This window comes from Wasmannia auropunctata, unplaced genomic scaffold (genome assembly GCF_000956235.1).
Source record: "Wasmannia auropunctata unplaced genomic scaffold, wasmannia.A_1.0 LD336090.1, whole genome shotgun sequence".
In the NCBI taxonomy this organism is placed as follows: domain Eukaryota; kingdom Metazoa; phylum Arthropoda; class Insecta; order Hymenoptera; family Formicidae; genus Wasmannia; species Wasmannia auropunctata.
Window position 1 is genome coordinate 3,710,698 of NW_012026800.1, and position 12,170 is coordinate 3,722,867.

The 12,170-nt window shown below is 45.1% G+C and overlaps 1 protein-coding gene across 1 annotated transcript in view; it reads left to right on the forward strand.

The window, feature by feature from the left end:
* LOC105447957 (dipeptidase 1) overlaps window positions 1-12,170 on the forward strand; it is a 76,305-nt gene that overhangs the window by 16,862 nt on the left and 47,273 nt on the right. The window contains exon 3 of the mRNA XM_011686294.1: window positions 7,292-7,424. Coding sequence (XP_011684596.1) covers window positions 7,292-7,424 — 133 coding nt within the window. The remainder of the gene's footprint in view (window positions 1-7,291; window positions 7,425-12,170) is intronic.

A 12,170-nucleotide genomic window follows, 5' to 3' on the forward strand; every position in this document is an offset into this window, starting at 1 on the left:
TTCCGCCGGGCGATCGTTAATAACGGGGATTAATCTAAAATCGCAATTAAGATCTGACCGTAAAAAATCGCCTCTCGGTTCAATTAACGGCGGAAACGGCTCTTTAACGACCCGAGGAAAATCGTGGCGAACTTGGGCAATTAATTTCCTTCGGTTGCCCGCCGTGCTTCACGTGCCCGCCGAAAATTTACCACGACACGATCGGTTTCCTCCTCCTTTCCTTCTCCTCCCCCCCCCCTCTTTCGGCCCCACCCGAAATACCTTCGATTAATCCCGCGAAAATCCCTTCCCGAACACGGCTCGGGTATCGTATCGAATAAACTTCGACATAGCGCGCGAAACTTTGCACGAAGTCGGAGAATCTCTATCGAACACCGACTCCCGATCGCATTCGCGGTCGCCTAAAGGGTTCGTTAGAAACAGATAAAGGGTAGACAAATCAGAGTAGTGAGAGAATCAAGAGAAAAATTTTGACGTATCAACAGCACGTACTTGGAGGTATAATAATTTTTCCAGAAGGAAAACTTTTCCTTCTGGAGAAAAAGTATGCGTAAGTGTTCGAGAAAATAAAAGATTTCATCAATCGATTAGGATGAAATATTGCTTAAATATGCACTTTGAATAATACGAGTACCCGAGACCCGTCTCGATAGGTGCCGGCGTATAAATTTCTTTTATACGAAGATTTTCTTCAACTCCAAATGTTCTCATTATCAAAAATTACTCCTCCTTTGTGCGCGGCAAGCTTATTGCGTTTAAAGTAGCTCTCTCAAAGGAGAGAACGGAGGCTGCGTGGAGAATTTATTTACGGTACTTGAAGCGCCCGCGCGTTAGCAGAACGTGCCTCTGAAGACGCGAAGTGCATAGTCGAGAGTTAACACAGTAGGGAGAAGATAAAGACGCGTATACAGTCGCGCGGTGTATGTGTGTGTGTGTGTGTGTGTGTGTATGTGTGTGTGGCCGCGCAAAGTAGTCCAACGCGGCAAGTTTCGGGACGCGAATGTGGATATAAAGATATTCCTCGAAAAAAGTATTCGCACGAATTTGGCGTTGCGCGCGTATGTGTAGATCGCTACACGCGGTCCATTCAGACGAGGATCTTGGCTCGTGTGTTAAATAAACGATGTGACTCACGCAGTAAACGCGGTAATAGCGCGGGGAGGTGTACCGGTCGTAGACTCGCGCGATATAGCGCGCGAATCCATTTAAGAGCCCCCCCCCTGTCCCCCCCCTCGTCCGCCGATATCGAACGAGAACGAAGCGTGCGTCCCATATACACGGGCCCTATACATTCTTAAATACATTGAATCTCGGATTAAATCGGAAGGAGGATTACGGGATTTTCGGTCTCGCTGATACCGATATTCATTTTCGAGGTGTCGCGCGGAAGAGGGAGTTTCCTTTCCCATTTCCCTTCCCCTCGCCTCCTTCCTCTCCGTAAATCCGCGTTTTTTTTTTCTTTTGTTGTCAAACGCCAGGCTGGAGGACCGCACGCGCGGGACGTTAAAACGCTTCTTCTTCTTCTTCTTTTTATTATGGCGCCTGCTCTCAGTTGAGAGTTAAGTCGGCCAAACGTTAAAACGCAATTGCGAATTAACGGGGACCCGCTGTTGCTCGCGCGCCACGCTACGGGAGTAAGTAAATAATACATCGCGGGAGATTACGTCTACATGAAACTTTCAGTTACAATGGAACTCGCGACCGAAGCGGGCGCGACGCGGGATGCAGAAATCGAGCCTCGTGCCCTCGACGACGTTGCGTCGGATGAAAGCGTAATGTCGAAGATCGTTCGATGTATATCCCTATACGTCGTGCGCGCGTCCCTCGGGATGGGAAGGAAATTTCTCGGGAGACCCTTTGAAAGTACCCATCGTTCTCGTTAGCAAAGACAGTGCTCGGGGGTGATCCTCAGCTATTGAGCGCTCCCGTTCTCGCGCCCGCTTGTAGCGATGAGCAGAGGCGCGATTAAGGGGGTAGCCGTTGCCGCGAATCCGAAAAGTCGGAGGCTCTCGCGGCGGCGTGGAATACGGCACACCTTTGAAAAGGAGAGATCGAGCGATCTTAGTTAGTTGCTCACCTTACTGTTAAGATATCCGCTTACCTTGCAGCGCGAGGGAAGCGCAAAGGGAGGGGAAAGGGGAAGGGGGAGAAGCCAAACGAGCATCCACCGAGCTAACGAGAAGACGTGTAAATGCGCGCCATTTACCGTCGTTCCAACGTAATGAAATCATTAATGTTATTAAATGGAATATTAATTCGATGCATAATGAGTGGAGAGATGCTAGTAAAACGCACCCGCATACCGTCGTGTTTACCGTGCACTCACGAGCACAAAACATAGGTACCGCCCCGCGCGCGCGTTACGTGCAATTTTTCATAATTAATGCCAATCTATGATTGCGCGTCAAGGTTCGCGAGGCGCGCGCGGCGTAATAACGAGGAAAAATTATGAGGATGATAGCCCGCACAACAATGGGTCGGATGATTACGCGAGAAACTTTTTCAAAGATATCACATTTTTATGCGAAACAATTAATAACGCAATTAAAATCGGAATGCGGCTGACGGGAGAATTTTGTAATTATGTGCCATATAGAAGGCGCGTAACATGAAATATCGCTCAGAACGTCATTAATAATAATATAGAAAGCATGCGCGATCCCATCGTGCTGTCCGATCGGATTTATATAACTTCCAATTTTATTAATAATTCAAATTTTATCAACGATATAATTTTCTAAACGTGATTATGTAGCCTTATTATGTTGAAACCTCCAATATTAAAAAGGGGAGCCTTAATTTAAAAAGATCGTAGAGTCTATAGAAATTGTCAGATTACGTTTCAATCCCTGCAGTAGCACGCCTGATCGGTATCGTGCTGTCCGATCGGATTTATACAACTTCCAGTTTTATTAATAATTCGAATTTTAGCAACGATATAATTTTCTAAACGTGATTATGTAAACGGTCTTTACGTTGAAACCTGCAATATTAAAAGGGAGGGGGAGAGGGCCTTTGAGGGGATCAGCAGAGCCTATGTATTTCGGATTATGTTCCGACCCTCGACAGATCCCTTAAGGTATCCGGCCTGCCAACGTCAGGACGAAAGGGATAACCACTCGGTTATGTCCATTGGGACGAACGCGTGTACACATTCATGTAACATGTACATAACGCGCGTGTACGCCGAGTGTATACAGCAGCCAAACCGAGGCAGCGCCCGCCTCGATCTATCACTGTCCTGGTTAATTCACAGACGGGCTGGCGGTATCCGCGTAGCGGAAGGTTACTCACCATTGATCGCGTGCCGTCGACTTACATAAGAATCTTACACGGGCATCGCGGCATTGACGAGATTTTCCCATCCTTTTTCGTCCGACGACCGCTTTTTCGATCGAACGCCCGACGGCACGGAGCACAGACGTCAATTTCGCCGTTACAATATTAAAATTTCGTGCGCTATTCGAATAACACGCGACGGTCCTTCCTGTATACAACGTTTTTCCAGAAGCGTTTTTCTCGAGAACGGTCTTATTTATTTGGAGAGGCCATTTCTAGCGTATAAAAGAGAGTCGAAAACATCTCGTTACATCCCCGACGCACACCAGCGCGCTCGTCGCAGAATTCAAAGAGTTACGTGTGACAGGTACTTTCGTTTGAAACCCTCGGGCTGTCTATCTCGAGAAACCTTCGGCACTTCCGGCACATCACAAATCGCGAAAGTGCATTCCAACTTGAGATGAGTCGGGCCACCCCTCCTCGATTTATCGCGCCGGTAGATCCTCGGTGGGAATTTGCGTTACACTTTTCGGCGACTTCGTCGCGAGAGAAGCAATTCGTACGGACGGCAGGAAATTTAAGTCTCGCGAGGTTGTTTCGGAATTTTAGATACGGAGGAGGGAGACCGATGGAGAAGATGGAATACCAACGGCAAAACACGATTTCCATCTCCTTCTTTTTTATGTATACATGTAACTGTGACGAAATTGAATTTCCATTATTGTCCCGATATCTCATTATATATTTTCACAGTCGATAACCGAATGAATGCAATTGTCTTCCGCATATCGATTGGTTATTTCCTGAGGAGTTGACATAATTTTTGCTTTGTTTCATCAAAATTTTTAAAATATTCAAAACTTTTAAAAATGTGTAAAAATTTCAAGGTATTTAGTATAATTATTAAATTGCTCAAAAAGCTTTTCAGATTTTCTAGCATTTATAGAATTTTAAATGTTAATTAAAGTTTTACGATAATTCCTTGAAAACTTGTATGAAACAAGAATGACGTGCAACTATGTTATATTTTGAACAACGGAGGCAAAACAGACACTGCAACACGGGATACCTTTAAAATTTACACGACGCCGCAGATGTGAGAATTAAAGCAACGCGATGAAAAAGAAAGCAGTTTTTTTATAATCGATTCTCATGTGCGGCTTTCCGCGAAGTCTGCAGTCTCTCTTCACGGGGTAAGTTAAAACGGCCGTCTTAATAGCCAGCTCGCCATCGTACACAGCCACAAAATTGCTAAAACGTACATAAGAGCGACGGCCCTTACGGCCACAGCTCGCCTTTAAGTGGAATCGCAGACGCGACACGTTCTATACACGCGGCGGAGAAAGAGAGAGAGGAGAGTATTTTTACGAACGCGTCTGACCTAAAACTCGCCGTGACTACTGCTCGTTCTTGCGCGCGGCTGAGCGCGCGTAGAGGTGCGGGAGGGCAGGGAAAAAGAAAGCTCACGTATACACGCGCACACCGAGAGACACGTTCTCTGCGAAACGTCTGACCTAAAATGCTGCGGTAACCGCTTCCTTACAGTGTCCGAAGGACGGCGGGTGGGACGCGCGAGGAGGGGGATGATTGTGCGCTAATACAGATGTCAGTACATTCCGCTTAATATCCCTGCATTTTCTCCGATGCAAGATTACGTAGCTCTCCGTTCTTATAATCCTGTAAAATCACGTTTCTTCCGCACCGCGCCGTGACGTTCGAAGTTAAGATTTCGGGTCGAAAATTGAGATTGCTGATAAAGCGACCGCGAATCCGAGACTGTGTCCGTTTACAAGCGAACGTATCGTATGTCATGTATAAAAGAGTAACAAAATTACAAATGCCATTAATATAATATTATATAATATGATATAATATATTTTGTCCATTAATGAACGATTCCAACGATAATGCTCGTCTATACACAAACAAAAAAGTAATGTTATATATTAACAATATTAGCCAACAGCAGTCTGACTAAAAATAATCTTGTTTGTTCGATAACAGTATTAATGAAACAATATAATATTTTATTAAGACAAGAGCATGACGTATTTGTTTCATTATTACTGTCATTAAATTAAGAAGATTATTTTCAATTAGATGCTATCGGCCAACGCTGTTAATTACAGCATTATTTTCTTTCCCGTGTATAGTTCGATAATGAGAAGTCCAAGTCGTTTCTTTTTCCGATCCATAACGCCGCAAAGTAGTTACCCAGCTATATACAAAAGTAATTAGAAGTTAGAGTTAGAAGCTTCCGTCTCGCCGTTTGACGCAACCGGCATTAAACCGCGAGCGTATAGGCTGAACTTTCCGTTGAATTATTTACTCGTCGCAATTAGCCGTCTCGCGGAAGAAAGTCGCCGAAGTATACTCGAAATACAGACGTAGTGGAAACGTAATTATACGAGGGCTGGCATCCGCACGCGATTAAAACCCGGTCGCTACTGTAGCGGGGCGTCGCGACTCGCGCCAAGAGATGCAGTGTTTCTGTCGGCGGCAGAGACATCGGAAGCGGACGGCGAGAGACGAGAAAAAGCGGAAGTGTCCTCGCTCCTTCCTCCGTGTACATTGATTTACGACACCGCGACGGTAACCTCACGCTTCGGGCATAAATTTCGTCCGCGTTGTTAAATAAAACTTCCCGGCCCCGACGACGACGGGGACGGCGACGCGCGATGCCGCGACACTTGCGCATAATGCGGAAAATTCGCGCCGAAGTAAGACACCTCGGCCTCGGTTCCGCGACCGAGGGTCGCAAGAACTTAATGTTTCTCATTTCCAAGTTCCGACGGTGTCGTCTGACGGGGCCCATCAGCCAGCGGTCTCTTGATAGGAATTTATTAACTTCGCTTAATCGCGTTTTCTCGTTTTCCCTTCCGAGAAAAAAAAGTGTGTGTGTGTGTATAATGTGTGTGAAGCACGGTGAAGGAAGGAAATCTAATCACCTGCTTGTTTGACCACGATTGATAAACGTCTAAAAAATGCGCATAAATCACGTAACGTCAAACGGATGTCGTAACGAGTAGGAGAAACTAATTATATCGCCGTATACACGACGATCTCGCGTGACGGGGGCAGGGAAAACAGGGAAATCGCGATCTTCGTATCGCGTGTGCCTTTCTCAAGTCGCGCTGTTAATTTTTTGCGACGTCAAGTACGTATATATACGTGCCGTGCACGGAGCCGTAACCTTAAGAGAGACAGCAGCACACACATTCGGGGAACATTGAAATTATTCCGTACCGCGCGCCGTTATATTCTCTCGCATTGAATTGCATTACAAAGGCACTCTTAAAGTATTCGTTATTTATGATCGTCGCCGATACCAGGCTATTTAAAATGCAAATTATCCCTCCCGTGCGTTTGTAGACTATACTTCGTAATACGCATTTAATTACTCCTACCTTATCAGATGCCGGATTAAAACGGAGTATTATATGTGTCAGAAATATCTCGTAATTAGAATACGAATGCGATTAATGCTATCGCAGTTTTAAACGCGCAAGGTAAGCCCGCCCGCACGCGCGCGCGAGCCAATATTGTATAAAGATAATCCGTTGCAATAAATCGCGACATTTTTATCGATTTTAACTTTAGTATAAGAACGGCCTACTTTACATTACAGTACCGTCATATAATATGTCCATTAACATAATAAATTCCATAAGGTTTGTCGATACAAAATTTCCATATTTTTGAAATAATTAAATAATAATCAGTTTTGCATTTTCCGTTTTGTTTGTTGTATATGAATTAAAGTAAAATACGAGTGTTTTATACGGTCCTTGCGTGAATTAAACGATAAATTGAAGGGCAACAATTGTGTTGGCTAACCCACAACGTAGCCAAATATGCGATAGAAATGGATGGTACTTTTCCACTGCTTCAACTTTAGAATTCATTTTCTTCGACTTTACAAGACGGCGGGTTAGCTGCGACTGTTGCAGCGAGCCCTTCAATTGATAAGTGCGATTTAACTTACATATATCTTTCCGCTTTATTGTTGCAGTTCTGGTCCGCGTACGTGCCCTGCTCGTCGCAGCATCTCGACTCGGTGCAGCTGGCCCTGGAACAAATTGACCTTATTCGCCGATTGGTCAACAAGCACGCGGACAGTATGGTGCTCGTTACCACAGCAGAAGGTTTGTATATACTTTCATTCCGCCCTTCGTTTACGAGCTCGTGAAATGCGGCGGTAAAATCAAGAATGCATAAGATATTAGCTCGTACTTAAACGCAGAGCGACCTGCGAGAAAATTCGCCTTCCCCCTCTCCCCCTCCCCGGCGATACATCTGGCATACGGCCAACTCGATTCGCGACCTCAGCCTCGTTCGATATACTCGGAATATACTTTCGATTGTGAGCCACGCACGATCGGCGCACTTCGCCACGTGGAAAAATATGTGAACGACGAACGACGGTCCACGCGAGAGAGCTTTCGAGAGCCATCAATTTAAAATACCCGCTATTTTTCACCTGACGGAGGGAAAATTTATTCACCTCGAATTACAACGAAATATTCCACTTAACCCTTTAATGCCGGCCATATTACTTGATAATCCGAGTTTCGCCTGGAGATTAATGTGTTACTCGGCGCTGGATCAATCTTGCATAATTGCTCGCTATATCAATCTACTCTTCCCCAACGGGCCCGGCTAATGTTTAAAGTTACAGAGACAAAGTCCACACGGTAGATCTTCGCCCCCGCCGTCCGTGCAAACAGATATTTTTCTTTTTTTTTTTAGATCCATCCTATGAAATTTTTGTTCCCTCTCGGCCGTTATCCGCGTCCGCACTCTGCGCCGCGCCCGCGACCTTTTCCCGTAATCTCTCCGTGTCTCGCATGTTTCGCATGCTGATGGATATTCACGAAAATAAAAACACAGCATGAAAATGTCGCCCCCGGAAATGTGTCGTCTGCAGCACGTGTTTCGCTACGTCTCCCGGCGTCTGGAGCCGTGGCGGAATCGCTATATGGCATTAAATTTTCATTGTCGAATCGTGTTATCTATTTCCCGCTTCGAGCTCTCGACATCCCTCGACATTCGGGATCCCTTGACACTCCGAAGGCGAACGAGAATCGTCATTTTCCATCCCACCCTCCTACGCTCCTCGCGCTTCGTTCGCCCCCTCCATCATCTTCGCTATCCGGATTCTTTCTCTCAAAAATTCAGAATGCACTTTAGACCGTGTGGAGAAGAAGCGCGATCCGGGAAAACGAGCAATCGCTTTTCCAACGGTAAGAAGCATCTTTCGACCTCGTCGAATCCATTTCAGGACGAACCGCCGATGAACAGTCGAGTTTTCCAGGTGCGATGTTCCACTAAAGGATTGGAAGAAAAAAAAACGAGAGTGTAATAAGATCGATCCGGGGGGAAACGTTTCTCTCTCGCATCGGTTCTTCTCTATTTTTAAAAGCGAAATTCCCACACAGAGAATCGAGGTCTCTCACGCAGCGCGGAACAAATTTATTGATGCCATAAAAAAATCTGATGATGATCCAATACGTTCGTATTGGTAAAAATATAGTGTACTATTTTGATGGCACGTTTTGAAAATCACATTTATACGATAAATTTTTATGCCACTTTGCTCCATGTTCGTTACTGCCGCATCGCAACAGCAGATCGTTACAGCTACTGAACTTGTCAGTTTTTCATTTCTTTTTTTTTTCCACTTGGATTAAATAATGATAATAGTATTATCTATTAATTTCTCTTATGCAAAAAAAAAGAAATATTTGTCCACTGAAATTTTAATAAAAGTCAGGGTAATTTAAAAAAATTAAAAACTTGTCTTAAAATATTAAATTATTAGAATGTGTTCGAATAAGTTATTCTTTTATTTTAAAGATTTTTGTAAATGTGTCACATAAATTTTCTTTTCATTTTTACGATAATTTACTAGTAGTAATACTTTCATAGAATTTATTTATTAAAAAAAAAGAAACAGCTGTATTTACTGTTATATTTAATTCTGCAGCTGTAAAGCTCGTAGCGTTTCGACATAAACATTATCGTAGTATAGACACGAGATTTCGTAGATCTTCCTTCGGCATGCAAAAATTGGTGAATCGATGAAAGAAAGAGTGGAAGAAGTCGACGACAACGACGATTACAACATGATGAATCTGTCGACGTCGTGGAAACAAGAAAAAGAAACGGACAGTCTCGGTAAATAGAGTCGCTTTATCGATTGACTTCCATTTGTCGTATGCATTTCCAAGGAAAGACGGATTCGCGGAGACGGATTATAGTGAGAGAGGTTTATCAAGTTTGATATTACGGGAAACAGTCATTACGCTTCTGTCTCTCAGCAGGCATTATATGAATAGAAATTACGACCCCTCAGGCAACGAGTTTCAACCAGACACGAAATTAAGCGATATCGACGTATTGCATTATATTAAAATGTTTTAGAATATTTATTCAGTGGAGCCTTTGATAAAGTTATTCCGAAGAAGTTAAAGCGACGGAGATTGAAGCGCATTTTGTTAAATATAGATCGGGAATTATCTGGTATAGAAAATTCCATACAGATTCCTGAACTCTAATAGAATACATCGAATTCTTTTTTCGCTTTTAATAAATAACGTATAAAATTCTTGCCATAGCTCTTCGCCGCCTCCGGTTGCTATTGTTTCTCTCTTAACTGTTCCGTTGCTTTCGAAACTATTGCTCTCTCCCCTCTCTCTCTCTCTTTCTCTTTCCCCTGTCTCTCCCTGTTATTTTTAATGCGTCTTATTTTGCAAGGATGTATACGCGTCAGACGAATTCCTAGAAAATTTCCTATATTTGGTGAGCAAATATTTGCTGCTGGATTTCGTCGTCCCGCTGTCACAATGCGCGCTGTCTAAGCGTAACGCAAATCCGATGGGAAGATGATGGGAACACGCGAGGAAGATGCGCGCCGGATGGTAAATTCCGACCGGAATGGAAAAATGTCGGTCCGGCGTTGCCGACCGACGTGCCATCGTTCGATAACCCCCTCTCCCCTCTTGGAATGTCGACGACTGCATGTCGCCGTGGCGCATCCATATGCAAATGAACATAAAATACGCATACGTACGTTCGTACATACGGACAGCTGATTGTACGAAACCGACAGTGCGCGCGTCGCCGGGGAAATTTTTCCGACGCCGCGCGCTGATTAAAAAGGCCAAGGTATCTCGGAGAGTGTTAGACGCTCGCGCCGCGTAATTCTACGCGCATTTCCGTTATTCTGTATTTTCGCGTGATATTTTCGAGTGTGTCGAGAAGTCTCGAGGCGTGACATCTCCGAAGAAAACAATTTTGCACGTGCCGCACACCTACCTACGAGGCTCGCCCGAGTGTATCTGCCTCCTCGATGGACGAAAGAGAGGTCGCGTTTAATTTTCGGAAGACGACGCATCTGGCGTCTCCCGCCGCATTTTTCCCTCGACACGTTTACGCATATATATGGAGAAATCGTGTACTTTACCCTATACCGCGCGCAATCCACTCTCCAATTCATATTTTTCCGAAGCATCGTCTCCGCTTTTACTCGCGCTGTGCAGTGCATTTACGCGAACCCGTTGATAGAAAGACAAACGGTCGTACGTCACCGCGTAGCAAACCGTGTGCCCGTCTTTTTAAAAATATGCAAATTTCATGCGCGTTACACGTACACACGGCCGCGGCTGGCGTGTTATCTCTGGTAAATGGGGGTCGTCGCCGCTCGCGCGCGAGAGGAGAGAGAAAGCTCGGCGCGCGAGCGAGAAGGTACAAAATATAGCACTTTCGGGAAGCAATCTGCCAGATGGAAGAAAGGTCGCCGGCTAGAACGCGGAAGATGAGAAATTCCACGAGGAATGGAAGAATGTGCCTGAAACCATGGAGCGCGGGCCTGCCGTAGCTCCTCCGATAATGTCGAAACTGCTGGTCTTGGCATACATATACATATATATACGGGCACGTACATACATTCGCATGCACTTCGGGTGCGGGGACACCCGACACACACTCGCAGCACCCAAATGTATCAGCGTTACGTGCGGGCGGGTGCGAAAGTATAAATCGCGGGGCGCACTAAATCAGGAGAGGGACCATCGACAGCACACGTTTTATTCGCGTCGCTCCTTTTTCGTCCGCTCGTCCATTAGAGAAGCCGTAATACAACGTAATCGCCGCGAGCCACGTCAACGTGGGAAAAATTAAAGCCACGACAAACGGCGCGCTTTGACGCGTCGCTGTGACGCGCGCGATTTACGTGTATTTCGAAAATGCTGCCGTAAGAAGTGGATGGTTAAACTTTTCGTCTGCTCACAAGAAAGACCGGGGAAGAGAAACCTCGGTTTGAGGGCCGAGACAGAGTCTCTAGGAGCTAAAACGATCTTAAATGGACACCCTGCGCGAAAGTTTTCGTATTGAAAGACGGCTTCCACGATCTGTCGTCCCCTAAGACGGGATTATACATTTAAAAAGTATGCAAATTCTAGTACAAGCACTCTCCCTACTTACGAACTTCCGTTTCACAAACTTTCGCGAAGAAAATTATAATTCGTCAATGCCAGGCGCTAGCGGCACGGGCGGTCGCTCACACGAGAGAAGATGTAGAATAATTTAATTTTACAATAGAATAGTGCTCGCTTTTCTAATTCCCTGTATGTGTGTAAGCGTGTGCGCTTATCATCTAAATAGAATAGTTATTTCGAGTTATGAAAGACCTCGACTTAAAACAGGCGTGTCCTAAAACAGGCGTGTCGAAAAAAAACGTTTATCCTATGCAAAAGCCCGCTATCTGCAACCAGCTCGTCAATTATCGATCGTTCGGACGTTACGCGAGTGTAGGTACGTTGAACGTATTAAAAATATACGCCGGTATACACATAACCGTAACGACGCGGCGCAGGTCGTATTATGTATTC